This window comes from Sorghum bicolor, chromosome 2 (genome assembly GCF_000003195.3).
Source record: "Sorghum bicolor cultivar BTx623 chromosome 2, Sorghum_bicolor_NCBIv3, whole genome shotgun sequence".
NCBI classification, from domain to species: Eukaryota; Viridiplantae; Streptophyta; class Magnoliopsida; order Poales; family Poaceae; genus Sorghum; species Sorghum bicolor.
The window spans coordinates 66,112,756-66,134,778 of NC_012871.2; the positions used below are offsets into that span (position 1 = coordinate 66,112,756).

General features: G+C 44.7%; 3 protein-coding genes and 1 long non-coding RNA gene across 5 annotated transcripts; 2 read left to right on the forward strand and 2 right to left on the reverse strand.

Moving 5' to 3' along the window:
* On the reverse strand, positions 656-3,392 carry LOC110432987. The gene is made up of 3 exons (XR_002450334.1): positions 3,033-3,392; positions 2,082-2,236; positions 656-892 (listed from the first exon to the last, which is right to left on the reverse strand). It is a non-coding gene; the product is annotated as an uncharacterized LOC110432987 (long non-coding RNA).
* On the forward strand, positions 3,595-5,976 carry LOC8070911 (protein POLLENLESS 3-LIKE 2). 2 transcript variants are annotated; one of them, XM_002460535.2, is made up of 4 exons: positions 3,597-3,928; positions 4,028-4,240; positions 4,370-4,525; positions 4,683-5,976. In XM_002460535.2, the coding sequence occupies exons 1-4, from the start codon at positions 3,734-3,736 to the stop codon at positions 5,667-5,669; spliced, it is 1,551 nt and encodes a 516-aa protein (XP_002460580.1). In that variant the 5' UTR covers positions 3,597-3,733; the 3' UTR covers positions 5,670-5,976. The 2 variants fall into 2 exon arrangements, with proteins under 2 accessions (XP_021308446.1, XP_002460580.1); XM_021452771.1 differs by having other exon boundaries at positions 3,595-3,928; positions 4,028-4,525.
* On the forward strand, positions 10,192-14,640 carry LOC8063319. Its single transcript, XM_021453662.1, has 4 exons — positions 10,192-11,382; positions 11,494-11,696; positions 12,672-12,895; positions 13,528-14,640. Exons 1-4 carry the CDS (start codon positions 10,617-10,619, stop codon positions 14,303-14,305), a joined length of 1,971 nt encoding a protein of 656 aa, XP_021309337.1. The 5' UTR covers positions 10,192-10,616; the 3' UTR covers positions 14,306-14,640.
* LOC8063320 (synaptotagmin-1) lies at positions 14,830-21,264 on the reverse strand. Its single transcript, XM_002462699.2, has 13 exons — positions 21,001-21,264; positions 19,428-19,575; positions 18,649-18,747; positions 18,517-18,567; positions 18,296-18,419; positions 17,466-17,584; positions 17,259-17,360; positions 17,089-17,163; positions 16,438-16,514; positions 16,104-16,350; positions 15,659-16,012; positions 15,443-15,574; positions 14,830-15,215 (listed from the first exon to the last, which is right to left on the reverse strand). The coding sequence occupies exons 2-13, from the start codon at positions 19,536-19,538 to the stop codon at positions 15,087-15,089; spliced, it is 1,620 nt and encodes a 539-aa protein (XP_002462744.1). The 5' UTR covers positions 19,539-19,575; positions 21,001-21,264; the 3' UTR covers positions 14,830-15,086.

The following is a 22,023-nucleotide window of genomic DNA, read 5'->3' on the forward strand; positions in this document are numbered from 1 at the left end:
CTATTATTGGATTAGGTGTGGTGTTAGTCTCAAATTTTCTGGCCATGAATTAAAATTTCATACCAAGTCCCACTATTGCTTCCCGAGTAATGTAAACAGTATGCATACCAAAGTGCAAGAACCAGGTCTGGGAGTTTAATTTATAAACTTATTGCCAAAATTAATGTTTGCCCTCAAAATCAACTTAGTGCTGTTCCAGCTTCAACAGTCACTATTGCAGTTGCAGTCTTTAATTCAGATTCCAGGAAGACTAGAAAACCTTCAACACTAGTACACTGCCTGACAACCAGAGACTTTGACTTGAGGTCAAATAGAAACCTATGTCCTATAACTATTCATATAGTTCCAAATCAGAGTTCAATCGGGAATCAATACACACAATCCTTCATCATCGAAATTCAGAATGAAGACATAAAGAGATAGGGAACTGCATGAACTTGGACCCAGTAAAGAAAAGATGCTGTTCTAAAAATTTGGCATTCTAGCATGTTCAAAAGTTTGATTTCTTTTCTTTTTCTTAAAAAAATAAAAAAAATAAAGTTTAATCTGTTTATTTTAAAAAAGGCTTAATTTGTTGTGTGGACATGATAATATTTTATGTATTTCAGCAGTAGTTATATTAATTAGCATCCTAGACTCAAAATACTAGTTGCTCTTGTTCACTTAACATTTCTGGTTTCCGTATTAGAAGCACTTTGTGCACAAGGTCTACATAGCTACCATATAAGACTCAACACTCAAGTTTCGAAGTAGTGCTTACATCCATCACAGTATCATCCTTACCCTGTCCCATGAGCTCCTTTTCATAGTGCATCCACATCCACCAAAAGATGACATAAAAACCTTTCATATGCTCCTTCGACTCTGTCTGAATCTGTGAACCAGTGGATTTCTGCAAAATAAATAAATCAAGATTCCACTATGTACCCTACTTCAATTTTTCTCAAAGAATTACCTTCAAATTAAAACAAAACATATTTAGTTTAGCAGGGGACACAATTTCTGTAATACAACACATTCGGCTGATACTGAGTTAATGGCTAATTGGACGTTGTATTATTTGGTCTGCTGAAGAAGGGTCAAGTTTATCTTACCAAGTTGTTCAATCCGTCAACTTAATAGATTATCAACCGAAACTGAAATATAACCTAACAGGCACATCTAGTTTTACCTGGGGATGCAATTTTTGTAAATACAACACCCTTGACTGACACTGAGTTACTGACTAATTGGATGTGTTGTTTGGTCTGCTCAAGAGGATCAAGTTTTACAACTCCATCAACTCGATAGATTATCACAACCAACCTAAACTGAAATATGACCCAACATACAAATTTATCTAGGTATGGATATTTGGTCAGATTGATCCCATGGCAAGCTAATACCAATGACATATACCATTCATTTGCATGTAGCTGGCCCTCTTTTAACTACCACTAGACCAACTCCTCGTTAGTTTACAAATGGGTGTTCAAATAAAATTAAATGCACATTATTTCCTTCAGTTGCATATGTGATTAACAGTTGAACAATGGAATGCCCCAAGAATAGCCAAAGGAAACCCCAGGAATGCAGAAGCACACATTATTATTAGTTTTCTTTATGACATATTCCATCTACCATAATTTTCTAAAAGTATCCCCAGATATATTGTTGTCATCAAACAATTTGCATACACCACCAACAAAGATGGACAAACAAAGAGTTATGCTCATGTTAACAAATGTCGTTCCTGAACAAACTTCTCAGGTTCAGCTATGGTGATCTTAGAACCTTTATATCTAAATTCAAGCCAGAGGCAAGTATAATTCTTCTTCACATTCGGGCTTCACTAATTCCCCCCACCATGTTAAAGGGGGGGGGGGGTCAAAGGTGGCCACTTGAGTTGACCCAAATATCTATGGGAACATAAGGTCTGCAACTCGATCTGCATAGCAGTACTTGAGGGAGAATAATGGCTGTGGAGTCTGGACCCAAACACTATTCAACCCATAATGTCACTGCATACAGGAAAGCAGACCTACATCTCTAATGGAATCAGAGATGCAAGCATCACTAAGGTTTGAATTTGGACCACTTACAATGGTGTGAAGTGAGCATCATCCACGTTAGTGCCTTTTACCAATCATCCCTCTTATGATTCACACAGCAATGAGTGATTAATCCATTCGGTCTGACGCCTATGCCCATATAATCTCAATACAGGTAGCACTGCCTTTGAGAGGCTTTAATAAACCTGAAATATCCTCCATGTATCAGAAATTTTGGTCTAAGGCATCTCCTCAAATTTCTCTATGGGGCAGCAATAGTGATCCTGGGGGTCAAAGGTGTTGTCATTGAGTCTTACATGAGCTTTTCTATCAGATAGCAATCCAGAAAGAAAGTATAAAAGTTTTCTAAAAATATAAGGTGATTGGCAATATAGAAAACACAAAAAACATTGATATGTTTCTTACTATTTGGCACGTGCTCAATGAAGGTACAGTGGTACTATCGAAGTGTATTATACCAATAAATGCAAACCTGTGAAGAGACTAAAATAGAAAAACAGCATGCTATACTTACGTGATGAATGCTAATGAACCTATTTCAAAAAGGCCGTAGGTTATAGCCATAAGCTATCGAGTAGGTTATTTGGCATTGTATAGAGTTGAGTCATGTTGACATACAACTACAGGACAACCACAATACATGAAACTTGCTCAGAAAATTGGCTCACACATATATGCCTCTCAAACTACCATTGTATCATAAACGTGTGTACAGAATAGTGACAATCCCATCTTAAATAGCTACAGCAGAGCTTTATGTGGGAACCATTGTATAGTGGCCAAAACGTTAGAACACTAACATATAGGATCAATTAGTAGAGTAAAATGATGTAACGAACGTCCACTTCCAAAGAGAACTGCAGTTCATCCAACACGACAAGTTAACAACATATACGAATGCAACATAAGAACTACTTGCCTATTGCCTCTAATGGAACTGAGAGATGTAAGCATCGCGAGACTTGCATTTCCACCACTTACATCGCTGTGAGCTTGACGCCCTGGTGTCAGTGCCTTCTTGCCAATCGTCCCCCGTTCGTAGCTTAGTATAGGTTACCGATGAAGAAACTAGACGCATCGCTGCAGCCTTTTGTTCAATAGCTCTCAGGCATTTCGTCAAACATCACGCCGGCCACTGCCTCGAACGCGCCAGGCGCCACCACTCGAGTCTCGAGAGATGTAGCAGCACCTGGTAGCACACGTCCACAACCTCCACCTCCCCTACCATTAACGGTGCGGTGCCGCGCCGACCGAACCCAGCTCCGGCCGCGGCGGCGCCCGGCAAGTCAACCGCCAAGGCGAAAGCATTGCGACAGCAACGGCACGGGATCATTCAACAACAAAAAGGACAGACAGACTCACAGAAACAGACACACGAGCCGATAAAATCTTGGCCCATTATGTGCCGGGCCGGGTTCACAAAGATTTGGTGGGCTGTAACAGGAGAGGCCCAGGAACTCCCAACGGCTAGTTCGCCCAAACGGCTAGCTCTCCAACGGTCGGACGACCCCCCAAGCAGATTCATATAGAGATCTCCTGCGGAATCCAATGCCGCCTGCTACCAGCGTACTGCCACCACTCCTCCGCTTTCCCGTCATCTCCCTCCCTGTTGCTCTGCTGCACAGCAATCGCCTCGTTTCATAATAATAATAAGGGGAAGTGAGGAGGAGATTGAGGCGAAGATGATGCAGCAGATGCAGCAGGAGCCGTGGAACGCCGCCGCCGTGGGGCTCCTCCGGCCGACCAAGTCGGCGCCCTGCTCGCCAATCAAGCCGGCGGCGGCGGCGGCCATGCTGCGAACCCACTCCGACTCCTTCCACGTCGCGCACAAGGTGCCCGTCGGCGACACGCCGTACGTGCGAGCCAAGCGCGTCCAGGTACGTGTATGCGCGCGTGCGTTTCTTTATTTCTTCCCGGGGATGATGGGTTCGATTCGATTCGATCTGATTTGGGTTTCCTCTGCGGCGGCGGTGCAGCTGGTGGACAAGGATCCGGAGAAGGCGATCGCGCTGTTCTGGAGTGCGATCAATGCCGGCGACCGCGTCGACAGCGCGCTCAAGGACATGGCCATCGTGATGAAGCAGCAGAACCGCGCCGAGGAGGCCATCGAGGCCATCAAGTCGCTGCGCAGCCGGTGCTCCGACCAGGCGCAGGAGTCCCTCGACAACATCCTCCTCGATCTCTACAAGGTTCGTCGTGCTCGTCCTTCTTCGCCTCCCACGCGTCGACTACCTTTTGTGCACGTATGTGTTCGATTGATGCCTCTGAGAGACGGTACTGAATCTAAGTGCGTTCTTTGCTGTTGTCCTGATGCGCAGAGATGCGGGCGGCTGGACGACCAGATCTCGCTGCTCAAGCACAAGCTGCAGCTGATCCACCAGGGCCACGCCTTCAACGGCAAGCGGACCAAAACGGCTCGCTCTCAGGGCCGCAAGTTCCAGGTCACCCTCGAGCAAGAAGCCACCAGGCTCCTTGTAAGTGCACGCATTTCTCATAATTTCTTGCTGAACAAAGCTGAAATCCAACTCAAATACTTGGTCACTCCAGGCCTCCAGCTTCAAATTCATACCTTCAACTCAAGTGCTCAATCTTTGTTCGCTGCTGATCAGTCTTGCCATTGTTACTGTGCAGGGTAACCTGGGATGGGCGCTGATGCAGAAGGAGAACTACACGGAGGCGGAGGGGGCGTACCGTCGGGCGCTGCTTATCGGGCCGGACAACAACAAGATGTGCAATCTGGGCATCTGCCTCATGAAGCAGGGCCGCGTGCTCGAGGCCAAGGATGTGCTCAAGCAGGTACGCCCCGCGGCGGTCGACGGTCTGCGCGGCGCCGACTCCCACCTCAAGGCCTACGAGCGCGCGCAAGAGATGCTGCGGGACCTCGAGACCAAGCTCGTCGGCCGCCCGCGCGCTGACCAGCTCGACACGAACTGGCTCTTCGATGCACTGCTGCTGGGATCGTCCTCGAGCATCTGGCAGCCGCAGCCGTGCATCGACCACTTGCTGCCACCTCCGGCTCCGGCTCCGGCTTCGGCTCCAGCACCAGCCCCGGCGCCGCGCGACCGCTTCGCCGATGAAAACGCCAGTGTCAGCAAGAAGCTGGCGGCGCTCCAGGCGAACATGCTTAATGTGGACGCGCAGCCCTTCTACTCTCTGCGAGTGCCGCCGCTTGCAGCGAAGCCTCATAACACGCTGCCTCAGCAGCAGCCGCAGCAGAAACCACATAACACGCTGTCTCAGCAGCAGCAGCAGCAGAAGCCAGCTCCTGCCCATGATCCCTTGGGCAACCTGAAGAGGACACGGTCCGGCAATTGCATGGACAAGGCAGGAGCAGTGGTGGACAAGGAGCAGGAGCAGAGCATCGACGAGAACAGCGGCAGGAGGAAGTCGCTCTCTGCTGAGGACAGATGGCCAGAGCTGCCCGACCACAGCGCGTTCGACGAGGCCATCGTCGCGGCTGTCCTGGGCCCAGTGCTCGACGACGAACCAGCAGCTGCTGAAGGGAACGGCCATGGCAAGCTGCCGACGAGCTGCGACACGAGCCCAGCGGTGAAGGAAAAGATCGGCAAGAGGCTGAGGATCTTCCAGGACATCACACAGACAGTGAACAATTTCTGATTCGTTTCGGTTTTGTTACTCACAACAGGCAGGCTTGAGGTGGCGATACAGAGAAGGAGAAAGGGCTTGTTCTCCTGGGAGCTCCTGCCTGGCAACTAAATTAATCAGGGATTCAATTCGATTTTAATTTTAATCAGGGATTTAATTAACACACCAAAATAACAGCTGATTCTTTTGTTCGCTTCTTCAGCTTGACACTTTAGGAAGCGTGTTCTTCCTTTGCCACAAGGCTCTCCTTGAAATAGAAGTGGACTGCATCTTGTTCTAATTTCGTTTCTTTTGAAATAACAAAGTTCATTTGTGCTTATCCGGCGACTCATCTGCTGTTTTGACTTTCACTGCAATCGTGTATGCATTCTTCCTGTTCTTCGTCTGTGAAATTACGGAGCAATTATTCAAACATTGGAATTGGAAATTGATCCGAAACATTCGAATTGAAATCCACGGCCTCTCATTACGGGCCTGTTTAGTTCCCAAGTAATGCAAAAACTTTACAACCTAAATCTTTTTACCATAAATTTTACAAATGCAAACTTTTACAGGTTTATGTTTAGATGCATGCCAAATCATGAACGCCACCCAAGGAGAGTTTACACAATTTTGGGTCTCCAAACTCCCAAAAATAAAAAGTTTACAGGTCTTTTTTTGGGGGGGGGGGGGGGGGGGGGGCTATCTTTAGAGGGGGTGTTTAATTCCAAAATGCAAGATCTTTTGGCATTTTAGGAGGAACAAAAGAGGCTCTATAGTGAGATCATTTGATTTCTAACGCTCCCCCTATCAATTCTAGCTTCTTCAGTAACCCGTTAATATCTCTGAAAAACATGTTGAAAAAATTGAGGATATACCACGGAAAATCCTTCAACCTATTTGGGGAAACCAAGGAGAAAATGGATCTGACCTGGTCAAAAAAATATGGAGAGAAAATATATAACAATTTCAGATCGTATAGTTCTCTGAATATATCACAATAAACGATAATAGATATGAATATCCAAATATTGATAATTATAGTTCTCTGAATATATCACAATCAACTAGCAAAGTTTAATGGGATAAACGATAATAGATAGTAGTGTAACAATAAAAGAATACAAATTAAATAAAGATAAATGATGCATCGACTATGAGCGAGTGACAGAAGATATAACCAAGATCAAGATAGCACTGTCAATATTCAACTTCAAATCATCACACACAACTGAAAGGAATAATCCTTCTTACTAATGCAGTCAACCTTTGGACGCCGCGGGACTTCGTAAAAGTTCCCTGTAGATTCTTTTTGAGTGTGCGATCTTTGTATTAGAAGTCGAAACCGGCAAAAAAAAAGTCACAAAAGAGTTTTAATTACAAGAAGTCGAAACCGGCAAAAAAAAACATGGAAATCAGAGCTCACGCATTGCCAAATCATGAATTTCGTGATGGAGCCAGCCGAAGAATGTTAATTTCAACAATTCACCGACCTCAAATCAGGGTGTAGTCAAACTCACTGTACATGGCCATGCAGCCCGTAGCCCAGTAGCTCGGCCCATGGCCCGGCTCGAGCATGGCCTGGCACACCGGGTCCGGACCAGGCCGGTCCGAGGGATCAGGTCGTGCCTAGACCACCACCTAGGCACGGGCACGACACGGTCTAACAGTCAGCGGGGTAGTGGTCCGGTGAAAATGAACTGTTGGTATAGTTATGACTTATATATATATATATTGTTAATTGTTATATTGGTGAAAAATAATGAATAATTGATGAAAATAATGAAATATTTCAGTATTTGGTGAAAATATTGATGAAAATGACCATTGTCAGTTTGGGCCGTAGACCCGCACAGCATGACATGCTTGATGGGCTGCCTTGGGCCGAAGGCCAGGCTCGAAGCACGTTCGCGATCCCGTGTTTTCCCAAACCTTTTGCAATCCATCCTCCTTTTTTCAGAATCATCGAAATTGGCATGAAGTGACATAGCCTCTAGATCGTGCTCTCGAGTTCAGGCCTTGTTTAGTTGAGGAGGTAAAAAGAATTTAGATATTGTAGCACTTTCATTTTTATTTGGTAATTATTGTTTAATTATGAACTAACTAAATTTAAAATATTCTTCGCACAAATTACAGACAAACTGTATAATTAGTTAATTCTTTTATCTATATTTATTGTTTTATGCATGTGCCACAAGATTCGATGTGATGTGATATTTTAAAAAGTTAGGCCTTATTTAGTCCACCCAAAACCCAAAAACTTTTTAAGATTTCCCGTCACATTGAATCTTACGTCACATGTATAAAACATTAAATACAAGATTAAAAAATAACTAATTACATGGTTTACTGTAATTTACGAGACAAATCTTTTTAAGCTTAGTTAGTCTATAGTTAGACAATAATTACTAAAAAATAAAAGTACTAGAGTACCCAAAAAAAATTCACCTCCTCACTCAGCAGCCCAAAAATTTGTTCGAACTTTGTTTTCATGTCAGGCTTTATTTAGTTCGCTGTAATATTTTTATTTATATTTAATTACAGACTAATTAGGTTCAAAAGATTCATCTCTTAAGTTACAAGCAAATTATATAATTACCTTTCTCTGAAGAACCACATGTTGTTACGTGGCATGTTGTTCTGCCGCGCCAGACTCTCTTCAATATCATATCATAGTCCGCGGGAATTGCACCAAATGTCAAGAAAAAATAATGGAATCAATAGTGCGGCATGCGAAGCGAGTATTTACGTGTAAAAATTCACAGTATCGACGAGGGCGTTGCTATCTCCGCCTAGGTTTAAGTTCTCGTATTTCTTTTAACTCGGTACAAGTGTTCCTATTTTTTCTTCAGGGTGGGCATTCCATTCTCGGTTCGGTTTTGGTTCGGTTTTCTCGGTTATTTATAAAATTCGGTTTCTAGAACGTAAGAACCGATCGGTTCCAAAAAAAATTTAGGAACCGAGCATTTCGGTTCCGGTTATTTCGGTTCGGTTCCGGTTTTTACCGAACTAACCGAATTTTTCTAGCAAAGGTTAATACAACAAAAAAATATGTATATTTTAAAGCAAATATAGGCAACACCACTTCTAATTTAGATAATAATAATTGGTAAGATTACAATAGCAATATAGTAACATAAATACATAGTAATTTAGTATGAGACGTCACATAAAAATTAAACTTTGTCTTACAAAATACTAGTAAATAAAGTAAAATTCATGAATTTCGGTTTTTCCGGTTAACCGAGGGTAGGAACCGAATTGTTCTCGGTTCTTTCAGTTCATCAAAACTTGGAACCGAATAAGGAACCGATTTTTTTGGTTCCAGTTCTTTCGGTTCGGTTCCTCAGTTTCGGTTAATTGTGCCCACCCTGATTTTTTTCTAGTGTTAGGCGATGTCTTCATCTAACTCATTTTTGTAGGGGTGCTTATAAAGATAGACGGCCTAAGCACGTTACATAGGAGGTTAGCGTCTACGTCTATACCATTGTTCATCTAAATGGCCATTTAGACCGTTTAAACACCGTGTAAACGGTACATAGTGATACACCGTTTTCGTTTTATCATCCGTTTAGTCAGTTTAATTGATTAGTCAGTTTAATAGATTGTTTAGCCCAAATAATGGTTAAATGGCAGGTGACCGACCGTTTACCGTTTAGCGTTTACAAAAACATTAGTCTATACCATATTATGAAAAATGATAGTCCTCTTAACATTTGTTGGTTTCTCTTTTGTTGCCAAATGTTTGGTGTAGCAAGCTTTTAGCCATGGACTGAGCTCGTTTAGAACCCAGAATTTTCACAGAGATTGTATAGGACTTTCACATAAAGAACACAGAAACAAGAGAAAAAAGGAATTCTCACGTTCCAGGCCCCGAAACTCGACAAACCTAGGATTGCTCAGATGTCTGTAGCGCGGAGTCCGTCGTCCGTCCGCCCGAACCCGAACCAAAATCAGCAGCGCGTCCCCCCAGGTTCGAAATCGCAACGGTGGCGGTCAATCATCAAAAGCCGTCCGCCAGTCGCCACCACCCCGGAGCGCGCAGCCTCTGCCGAGCCCACCCACCGCAAGCAACTGCCAATCGCGATCGGGCAGGGCATTGAATACTCTCTCTCTCGCTGCACTCCCAGCCCACCACGGCCCCGTCCCTTTCGAATTGCTTTCCTTGTGCAAAAGACGCGTGCCGCGGCTCAAAAACAGCAAAACCGAGCCTCAGAAGGCCAGAACGCCACTGCGTGCGGTGCGGCCCACCAAAAAGCCCCGGGGGCCATCCACGCCCGCCGCCCGCCGAGGCGGAGCGGCACGGCACGCAGCCAAGCCGGTCCGCTCCACCGCACCCAAACGCCGAGCGGAAACCGCCCCCGGCCCGGCCGCACGACCGAAACCCCGCGACCGTTGGAGCGGCGGATTTTCCCACGCTGCCCCCGGTCTGGCCGACGGGCGCGTCCAAAGGCAGGGGTGGTTCAGGGGTTTTGGGGACCCCGAGAAAGACCAAGGTCGCGCCGCACACTGCCCGAAACCTCATGCCTCGCTGTTTTTACTCGGCCCGCACCGCATTCCATCGGTTACTCTGTCTGGTGGACCACCTCACCGGTGCCGTGCAGGGCGGCTGGCCGGCTGCACACACACACACACACACACACACACCTGTTGTCACAGGCAACACGCGTACAAAGGATCTCTCGGCCCTCACTCCTCAGTCACTCACTCCTGTTCTACTAGTGTGCTCCAGCAGCAGAAATGGCAAGACGGTAAAAGGAGCGAGGGCTGCGTGAGACGGGAAGAAGAGAGGGCAGAGGAGGAGAGAGAGGTCGGGTACTAGTGCTCCAGCAGTAGCCTCTTGCTCTGGTCTGGTCGCCTCAACGGTTACTACTGCCTGCGTTGCCGTGGTGGGGGTTTGGGAGAGTGAGGGGAGGATTGGAGAAGGAGCTGGTGTGGTGTGGTGGTGATCAGAGAGCGCCGGAACCGGGACCGGCGGCGATGGGCTGCTGCCAGTCGCGGCTGGAGCGGCTGGAGGCGGTCTCGCGGTGCAAGGCGCGGCGGCGGTACACCAAGCACCTGGTGCAGGCGCGGCGGGACATGGCCGCGGCGCACGCGCTCTACCTGCGCGCGCTCCGGGCCACGGGCGCCTCGCTGCTGCACTTCGCCAGCGCCGAGTCCGACCACCCGCACCCCCATTCCTCCGCGGCCCACCACCACCACGGGCCGCCGCCGTCCCCGCCGCCGCCCGCGACGCCGCCGCCACCGCCGCCTCCCCCGCCGCCGCCGCCGCCGCTCAGCCCCTCCCCGACCACCAGGTCCTGGACGACGAATTCGTCCTCGATCTCCGCGTCCACGATCTTGCCCCCTCCGCCGCCGCCGCCAATGCCGTCCAGCTGGGACTTCTGGGACCCCTTCGCGCCTTCCTCCTCCCGCTCCGCCACCGAGGACGCCGACTGGGACGACGCCGCCACCACCGTCGTCGACGCGCCCATCGCCGCCGCCGCGCCGCCCGTCGTCACGGCCGCCGCGGCGGTGGCCGCGCCCCCTTCCATCGTCACCGCTACCACCACCTCCACCACTCCCAGCGAGCTCACCGTCGTCGCGGTACCCCGCGGCGGCGCCGGGAAGAAGGACCTCGCGGAGATCGCCACCGAGCTTGATGAGTACTTCCTCAAGGCAGCCGACGCTGGCGCCCGCGTTGCTGCACTACTCGAGGCCCCCGTCTGCGAGCCCCCCGAGCCCACCACCAACAGCAGCCTACCAGGCATGCGCTTTTTCTTTCTTCAACAAATCAGTTCAACTGTTCAATAGATTGTTTCTTCTTGACTACATTTTACTTATTGCCGACGAATCCTTTTCTTTACTTCTGCTGCAGGGAAGGTACTGAGTTACAGCAAGAGCTTGAAGCCCATGGCATGGACCTGGGGCGGTGGCGGCGGAGGGTATGGGAAAGGTAACAATGGGTTCACAAGGTTTGGGAGAGGAGACGGCAATGGCGGAGGCGGCGGAATGCTCAGTCATTCATCCACCGTGGAGAAGCTCTACGCATGGGAGAAGAAGCTGTTTCTTGAGGTCAAGGTAAAGAGTAGTTCCTTCTTTGCTCTTTAACTTTAGCAGTGGCAGTGGATTTAACTTTTTCTTTCTCATTTAGTATTAGCATGAACATATGGAATGATCGAAACATACTGCCTGATTCTTCAGATCTAAAGGAGTGTGAGTGTGTGACTGCGTGAGTGAGTGAGTGGCGAAGTGCTTTTGAGGGGTCCTTTTGTTCTGTTGCTCGTAATGTGATCTGTTCGCCTATGGCTTGTGATGGGGAATGCTGCTGGCAATGATTCAGCCGTGGTGGCAATGGGTTTTGTCTGAAGAAACAAGAAAGGTAGTGGACACAAGGACGTGTGATGAGCAATGCACGTGGGTGTTGGTTGCATTGTTGGTATTTTAGGGCCTTGTTTAGTTCCAAAATATTTTGCAAAATGGACACTGTAGCTTTTTCGTTTGTATTTGACAAATATTGTCCAATCATGGACTAACTAGGCTCAAAAGATTTGTCTCGTCAATTCCGACCAAACTGTGCAATTAGTTTTTATTTTTGTCTATATTTAGTACTTCATGCATGTGTCTAAAGATTCGATGTGACGGAGAATCTGAAAAATTTTGCAAAATTTTTTGGGAACTAAACAAGGCCGCACGGCATGCTTTTGGATTCTTCCAAGTAGAAAGATCAGTAGATAACCTTCATGGTTTTATTTTATCCTCACTGTACAAACATGTTAGGCTGAATCTGAACGGGGCTCTGAAGATTTGATTTCATGTTCAACTGTATTTTTGTTGATAACCATTTTGCTATCCATAATACTTACTCAGATGAGTTCTGAATTCTGATTGCCTGTTCTCTTTGTCATGATGAAGATAGATTTTGTACTGCTCTGATCACATATTCACATCTGTTAAGCAATCATGTTATTGTTGCTTTATATACAACTTTAAAGATAGCATCGTCGTGTGCCTTTTGATAGGATTATGACTTTTCGTTCTTTTAACTGCAAACAGAGTTACGAGGGGTATAAGCAGGAGCATGATAAGAAGGTGAGTCTGTTGAGGAAGCAAGAGGTGAAGGGTGTGGATTACTTGAAGATGGAGAAGAACAAGATGGAGATTGAGAGCTTGGAGTCCAAGATGCTGGTTGCCAACCAATCCATCGAGACCACCACTTCTGAGATAATCAGGCTCAGAGAATCCGAGCTATTTCCCCAGCTGCTTGAGCTGGTTGCTGGGTTAGTACAATCTCCTTTCATCATCGTTCCCGACTGCATCTAGTAGTAGTAATATTCTAGTTGCTTCACATGTTAGCTACTTCCACTTGTACCTTTCTTTTTGCATTGCATATGAGCATGAGAGTAAGGTGGGACATATGGGCCAGGAGTGTACGTCCTTCTACCCATGCTCAAGTGTAAGCTACTAGCTAGCTATCGAAAATAGTAATGACATTTTGTTCATTAGCCACTGCCTCACACCATATTGCTGTTGTTCTTTTTGGCTTTGTAAAAGTAGCTGTGTCACTGTGCAAGGTACCTTTTACTGATTTGAACAAACCTTTAAAGTATTGCTGAGCTAGTGGAGTCTTGGAGTTTTGACTGGTCTGACTGAATCTTCTGACCATTGATCTCAGGCTGTCAGGTACCATTACCTGATCAGCCTAGGCATCGGTGATGTTAGAACCTTAAAGGGGTGTTGATTATTTCGAACTAGTTCTCTCCTCCAACTAGCCTCCCAATAGATATCAGCAAACCTTTTGATACAGTAAATATGTCAAATCCGTTGAACTCTTGCTGCAACTCTCCTTTCTTGAGAACTTACATTTTTTGTTCTCGCCATTCTCATGCGTGCTTGTTTTTGTGAAGTGCAGCTTGATGAGCATGTGGAGGGGTATGTACGAGTGTCATCAAGTTCAGACCCACATCGTGCAGCAGCTGGAGTACCTCAACAATTCTCGGAATACTAACCCAACTTCCAATGTCCACCGGCAAGCAGCTCTTCAGCTTGAGATAGAGGTTGACAGGTGGTATTCAGCCTTCTGTAGTCTGGTGAAATCCCAGAGAGACTATGTCTACTCACTGACTGGGTGGCTTCGCTTGTCACTGTTCTGCCATCACGACCCACTGACTAAAGCTCAGAACTCTGATATTTATAGCTTGTGTGAGGAATGGCAGCTAGCCATCGACCGAATCCCAGATAAGGTGGCCTCAGAAGGGATCAAGACTCTCCTAACAGTGATCCATGCTGTTGTCATTCAACAAGCTGAGGAACAGAAGCAGAAGAAGAGGTCAGAGTCTGCATTCAAAGAATTTGAGAAGAAGGCAGAGGAGCTGAGATCCCTAGAGTCAAAATATGGGTCATATATCGGTGCTGAAGGTTACAGAGAAATGTCACGAAAATCACCAGTAGCTGACAAGCGGGCAAAGGTTGAGGCTCTGAGGAGCCGCGCCGATGAGGAGAAGAGCAAGTATGAGAAGAGCATTGGGGTCACAAGAGCAATGACCTTGAATAACCTGCAGACTGGCTTCCCTAACGTTTTCCAGGCGATGACGGGCTTCGCCAGTGTCTGCATGGAGGCATTTGAGTCGGTGTACAACTTCAAGCGAAGCTCAGATCGGATCCTTGACGTGAAGAGGCTGCTGACCTGAAGCAATGTTGCCTCACTGTATAAAATGTACTATACAGTCCTAGATTTCTAGTAACATAATAACCTTGCAACCTTTGTGTGGCGGTTATCAGGTTTAATGGCACTATAGTAGTCGCAAAAATCCTGTCAAGTTCATTTACACCAAGTAATTGAACTTGGCCTTCTTTTCCTTTTTTTGGTGGAGATAATCTCTTGCTGGGATGCAGGTTCGAAAAGGCTCAGCTCTGGTTTTTTAATCAGAAGGTGAACTTTTATGTCATGAGCTGAGGCTTGGATGGTGATTGGTAACAGTAGCCTGTGCAATTCAGAAATGAACCGCCCTTGTCGCAATTGTTGTTTTCCTGCGCCAAAACTATATTTCTAGAATACGGTCAGTGAATTCTAATTGGGGCTTTACAACTTTGCAAGTTCATCGAGAGGACTGAACCATTACGGTAGGCATGCCACACGGCACACGCTAAATGCTAAATGGCTCGTATATGATACCAGTGAAACATATTTGGAGCATATTGTAAATTCTCAGTATGCCAGAATGCTGACTTTACTTTATAGTTATAGTTTGTCATCAGTCAAAGAAAAAGTTCAGTTCCATTTCCAGGGTCTATAACATGAGTACATAGTTCTCGGAAATTTGAGCAATTAAGAGATCTGAACAGCAGATGTCTATAAACAAAGGAAATATCTACATGAGCTCAATCTCAATCACAGATATCCGCAAACTGAATATAAGGTCTTACGAACATTCATATGTACTACATTCAAGCATTCTGTCAATTTCCTGTCTAGGAAGTTCTCCACTGCAACTCGATTTGGATCTGACCATTTTTTGAGTCTATGAGATGGTACTTTTCATTAATCCGCTTGTTGCTGATGACGTCTGCAAGGCTAATATCAATGTAGCCCAAAGTTTCCTGGACCAAGAAATACAGGTATCAGAATACAAGACATTATTTGCCTCTTCGGATTCTGCTTTACATGCTACAGGAAAGCGAGGTTCCAAAAAATCTAACGCAACGAGTGATATAGTCATAATGCCAGAAGTAAATATCAACCATTCTTCAATCATCTGGTAACAGGGCAACCAGGAGGATATAGTAGATTAGTAAATTAAATATGGAGGGTAAGAATTCCATTCTACCTTGCCATGTATCAGCCCTTTCTTCCCTGCTTTACTTAGGACTTCAACATGCAGTTTATCATTTACAGGAGGCTCCTCACACACGAACTCAAATTCATCCTCCCATCTTGGATCCCTATTCTTCTTGATGACCTAGTACAGGGGATGAAGAGTAAATAAAGAGACAGATATGTCATGGCCATTCCATGAGATATAAAACATAATTTGTTTACATACCTTTGTTTTCTTCTCCTCGCCTTTGAAAATTATTTTTGCATATGGATTTGTATGGTGCTTTCCCTCAAGATCTTGGGCTTCATGAACAATAACATAAAGCAAGCCACCACCAGCTGGAGTACCATCTGGAGCTTTCTCGATCACATCAGCACTCTCTGTATCTTCTTTCTCCATATCTTCTTCCTTGAAAGGCTTGTATGTGAGCTCTAGAGTAAGCTCACCCCGAGACTTCTCATTTTGTACATCATTTGGATCCATGGTCTTAAGCAAGTTGACGGTAGTAACTTTAGTCTCCTCTGGTGGGAGTTCTCTAAGTGGGATCATGTTCATTCCCATCTTTTCATGTTTCCCAACCTATAAATAACAAAAAGAAAACTGCATATTGTTTGGAAATTATGTTGGCAGAAAAACTACAGCAGAATTTTAATAGGAAGGGAAGCCATGCCTGTTCCCAGTCGAAGACATCAACTTCAAGAGCCTGGTTTTCTGGATCTGTCACAACAAATTTGAAGTCTTCATTCCACTCTGGATTGAGATTGCTGCGCTTTACAGTTGTCTTCTTGGATGGAAGTTTATCATCTGACATCTTAAGTTTCACGTATGGGTCAGATTTACCCAGCAGATCCTTCTTCCGCAGATTTTGGGCTCTTACAACCTTTACAAGTAGAATTCCAACAGGCCTTTTTGATGCTCTGGGAATATAAAACCATTTACTCCTTTCTCATCAGATACAGGTTTTGATGTACATAACAAAAATAGAAGAGGTACTAAAAAATTACTTTGAGGGATCCATTATAGGTACTTCTAGCGTCTTTGGCCATAAATACATGCTTGCCACTTGTTTCTTGATGGTCTCCTGTAAATGCAAGAAAGATATAACTACAAAAATGGGTTAACTGTACTGAAAGGAGTGAATTAGATGCCACACATCACATCCACTGTAAAGAACAAACTAGACACTATAGAAGAATAAGACTAAAGTTTAAATCCAGGTCACCAATCATCAAGGTATAGAAATTCTGCTTTCAGTACACAAATGTGTTTAAAGAAAAGCAGAACAATAACAGGAACGGGCCAGATAATCATATTAAAAGTATGATGTGACCATTAAAAGGGAAATAATAATATATTCATAAATTTCTTTTTAAAATGAAACCATTCATGACAGTGCCACAAAAACAATTATTATGCTCAGAAAACATAATGGAACTTCAAAATTGCTCACAACAAAGTGTAAAATATGAACAAACTTCCACATGAGAATGTTTGGAACAGGAGTCAGGAATAAATGAACAAAATGAGAGGGAAATAATAGTATATTCATACTTTCTTTTTAAAACGAAACCATTAACCATTAGTATTTCAGAAAGCTTAATGGAACTTTAACATTTAGCTCACATGAAAATGTTTGATACAATAGTCACAAATACCTGAACAAATCTGTAAAGACCAGGAATAGCCATTACATCTGCTCCCAGAAGTTTTAGTCCAAAGTCAACATGTGGCTGCAAAACCAATCACAATTAACAAACAAATGGTCGACCAGAATTATTCAAACACAAACACCAGAATAATTCAAACGAATAATCAGTTGCCATACCTTCTCCATGAGTGAGACAAGAATTTTTGCAAAGCAAGGAAATGTAGGCACCAATGGCTTCAGAGTAATACGAGGTGATGCAAAGACTTGTAGATCCACAATCTGAAATATCTCAAAAAAGCATATTTCAGTTGGCTCGACTCAACTCAACAAAGGATTAAGTGAATATCAATTACAGATCCAGCATATAGACCGAATATTTCATACCTGAATAGTAGCTTTCAAACCATAGGCTTTTACAACAACAGTAATATTTGGATTTGCAGCCCATTTTAGAGATGGTTCCATTATCAGCTCTTGCTCCTCCGTGACATAGACTTTCATCCCTGGGAGGAAAAGGCATGAATTGCTTCAAAATACATATTTGCAACAGCAGTTTAAAAATTAGCATCACATATAGGCAAACCTAACATAAGCTTGCGTACAGAGTTCTCTATGCTATGCATGGGAGTTGCATAGCCAAGCAAAAGGCATGGTGAACTGGTGATTATGACCTATCACTAAGGAATGAAACATTTAATCCTAAACTCAATATACTCAATATATAGCAGCTCATCTAGAACATAGTTGTAGCAGTGTCTCCACATGACCACATCTCATATCATCAGTAATAAAAAGTATTGAGCCACAATTAAGGTTGTTAAAATCTTAATCTTGGATCAGATTGGTTCCAATGGTAGGATTACAAATCATAATATCATAACTATTACATAAGGTTGTAGATTCTACTTGCATAATCTAAGAATCAAGTTGATAAACCAACATCGCAGAGTCATAAAATCATGCCATAGAATCATGATTTTAACAACTACGGCCATAGCTATTTTACCAATCAGGGTTGATTTGACTACTCACAAACCTATAAATGGTAACTCAAGATACCAGGAAAAAAGAAGGAAGCAACATAAAGGAAGCACGACTGCTTGCAGTGAAGTCGTGCACAGTATGTGGCATCTAATAAATATTATATTTCAAAGTAAGGCCTAAAAACCATGTGCATGCCTATAAGGGAAACATAAGAATGCAACACTGCTGACCTTGAAAGGTGGGTGGTAAGCTACCCAAAGTAAGTGTTTCAAACTCCACAGAGTCTATCTTATACTTTGCAGTATTCTCAGCAATAATTGGCTTCGCGATATCCTGTGCAGTTCTGCAGATAGCCTACAGATAAAAACAAAACACAAAGCATGGCAAATTCAGTGTCAACCAGAGATAATGATCTTGTGCTGCCTCAGAGCAAATGACAAGATAAGAGTACCTTGTCAAGATAAGGCCACATCAACTCCAAGAACCTGTTCAGCCAATCAATCTAGAAACAAGGAAGAAAATGAGAATTTAAAAGCTCTAATAGGATAGCATAGTTTCTTGCTAGTTCATTGAAGGAGCATACTCTATCATAGTCAGGATTCTTGACCCACAAAGGAATTTCGGGAAGGATGCCCTCCAAGGATTTTGAATCATATTCCACAAGCGGGCGAACCTTGACATCCTGACAGAAAAATAGGGAGAAAGAAAATCACTCCATATATTATAGAGGCAAGTGAAAAAAAAAACAGATGCCATATTGCATTCAGCATATTAAACCACTTGACTCAAATCCTTGCAAGTATTACACAAACCAGACTGCAACATATGACGAAAACACTCTAAACTAAACGCTGTGCAAAGAAGTAAAGAGTCATATATTTCTCCTGGTCTGCATTTCCTTCATGAAATGGCCCTTACCTGGGTGTGTGCAACATGTGCCTTCACCAAACAATACATTAAGTTAGGAGGTAAACAGAAACACCATGGTAACCCCCCCCCCCCCCCCACCCCCTTCCCCCAAGAGTGCTCGACCAGTATGACAAATTGCAGATGCATATGTAGAGGCCTATAGCATACATCAAAACTAATAAACAGCATAATACTCGTGGCGTATGTCAACAATGCTGATCAGACTGTGTAATAATAATGTGATACACAACAGACAAAAGTAAATGTATTCAACAATGGTCAGCTCGTCTTTGTTGTCTCAACTTCAGAATCAAGTTGTCTACAGACCACTCAAAAAATAATTTGGAAACATATTAGCAAAACAGTTGTCAACAATCCAACTATTCGTTATACAGCAGCAACGAGAAAGTATGTACAGTAAGAAAGACAGAAGAGCACAAGGGAAGTGCCCACCTTGACATCAGTCGGCTGCACGTAGATGAAGAGGAAGTAACCAATAACAATGCCAGCCGAGAACCCAAAGCCAAACCCAGAGAAACCAAGCACTGTGCTGATTACACCCATCTTGGATTCCTTCCAAAACCTTCAGACCAAATGCCAGCTTTCAACCAAAAGTTGCAAAACGAACATAAAAAAAAGGAGATAATCAATCAAAAATTGAACTCAAGAAAAAACTGTAAACCAAAAATATTTCACTCTGCTAAATTGCAAGGAAACAACTAGAGTGGCCTGGCCTTCTAGGCTCTAGCACAAACCACAAAGATCCTATTCAATTTACTGCACAACAATAAATCAACACCAAGATCATAAACCCTTAGTAAAAAAACATTTATATGAATTATCCTCAGCAGGAAAAGGCAATTTCCCACATTAGAAACTCGAAAGACCCATCAATTAAAGTTCTCACTATCTACAAAAGTAATGCTTTTGACCACATCACAAAAGAATAGCATCTAAAGTGTTTAAAAAAATTTAGAAAGCAACAGGCAGGTAGCCAATAATAAAATGATGACAACAGAGCATGTACAAGTGCATAACTAATGCCAATTGGTTCGATAACACAACTATAAGGGGACCTCGGGCCAACGATAATATTTGTAACTTTCAAGCCGATCATGCAGGGTTTTGCAATAATGTGTAGTGGCACCACGTTACTGTATGCCATTAAATATTAGTTGAGTAGACAAAAAGTGGATACGAATAGTGGAGGACAAGAAAATCAAGCGTGTCACACAGCATCTTTAATAGTTGCTCTTGCTTGTGGGTCGTGTTGGTGCTTTAATCTTTGCTTTCGAGGGAGATTTCAGATTGGATCAAATCAAGAGTGTTGGTCTGGTGGAACGAAGATATGAGTGTGTGTTCAGGCAAAAAATCAATATAACCAAAAGAAGTATCATTAGGCTCAAACAAATGCAGGTAGGTTTCAAAAAAAAAAAAGTTGAAGTCCAGCTGAAGGAACGGAAACATGAATCAGGATTACAGTATTCTTTTAGGTGGGTTGTGAGTTCAACAATTACAGGTCATGCACTCCTCAAACAGAAAATTCGTATTGCTAAGGGAAAAAATCGTTTGAATGGACAACGAAGCAGTGGTAGCCCACACATTTGATAATTCTTATCCTGGATAAATATGGTTGATCCACTGAGTTATGAATCAAGTTCTAGTGCCTTCGAAAACCAAAAAGAAAAATGAAGTGCACCGCTTAACATACAAACCACGGTTGGTAATCCCATCGACCCATCAGAATTTTCAAAACAGAAAAAAAAACAGCGAAATACACCCAACGAATTACAAGTTTCATCGACTGTTCCTCCTATGCTTTGTTCTCGAGAGGCGACGCGGATCGAATAAATCACCAGCGCGAGAAAACCAAGTGAAACCTACGCAAGCCAACTTCCAGAGCAATACAATACCCCCACGAATTCGTACCGCGGACTCTACGCTAGAATCGAGGTCGAGACCCGAACGTCGACGGAGAAACCCGGATCATACCAAACGCTGAGGGTGGTGGGGGACCGAGACGAACCTGCGAGGCAGTCGTACGTCGGGGCGGGGCGGGGCAGTGCGGCGCGGCGAGGCCTGCTAGTACCTCGATGCGGAAGGCGAGTCCATGCGGGCGGGCGGCGGCGGAGAAATTTGATTCGGCCGGCGGGGCGGAGGAATCGAATGGGTTTGGGCCTCCGGGGGAGGGAGGTGAGGATGGCTGGCTCGGGCGCTTCGGCTGTCGGCACGTCGCTGCTCACGCGCACGGCGGCCGAGATCCAAGGTGGGGTTAACAATAATCCGTGGGGTGCAAATGCTATAATTAAGGTCACTAAACTAGCGCGCGTGTGTGGATCCCCTCTGATGACTCTATTCTTCTCTACTGGCCCGTGCCGTGCGTGGTGAAGTTCGCGCGTGGCTCGTGACGCTGACGTGCGGGCCAGGGCTACCCGGTGGTGTGATTTCCCGTTCCCTGGGACCCGTTGCTGTGGCTGCCTCTGCTGCATGCATTTCCCGTTCCCTTGGACCGTAACGCATTTCATCATTCATCTGCCAGTCAAATCAAGGCGTTACTCCGTCGCCGGCCGTACACACATCACGCTGACAACGCATGGCCAGTTGGCCACTCGTCTCGCCTCGCGTAGCAGGGACAGGGACAACAACGTGGGTTGTCGTGGACGATTCAGAGTTGAGAAGAGTACTGTTAGCTCGGAAAAAAAACACTGCTGAATAATAATCTCAAACAAACAAGCTTTTAGTTTTCCTTTCCAACGTGGAATTTACACGCTTTCCTTGATCGACCTCGCATGCCCGCTGCGTGGCGTCCGCATCGGATGCTATGCTTAGCGTGTCCGCATCGCTTCATGCGAGACAAATAACTGGGCCTCGCTGTCTACCTCCCTTGAATCAAGCAGTGTATGCCATTCGTCCAGTGTCGGCAGGGTTGGGCCAGTCTTGGAAAATAACGTCGGATTTGAACTTACCTGATAGAAATTCAGGATAAGGGCTTGTTTATTGGGGGGCTAATTAGCCAGTTAAAATTATCTTACTTTCTATCTGAACGCAA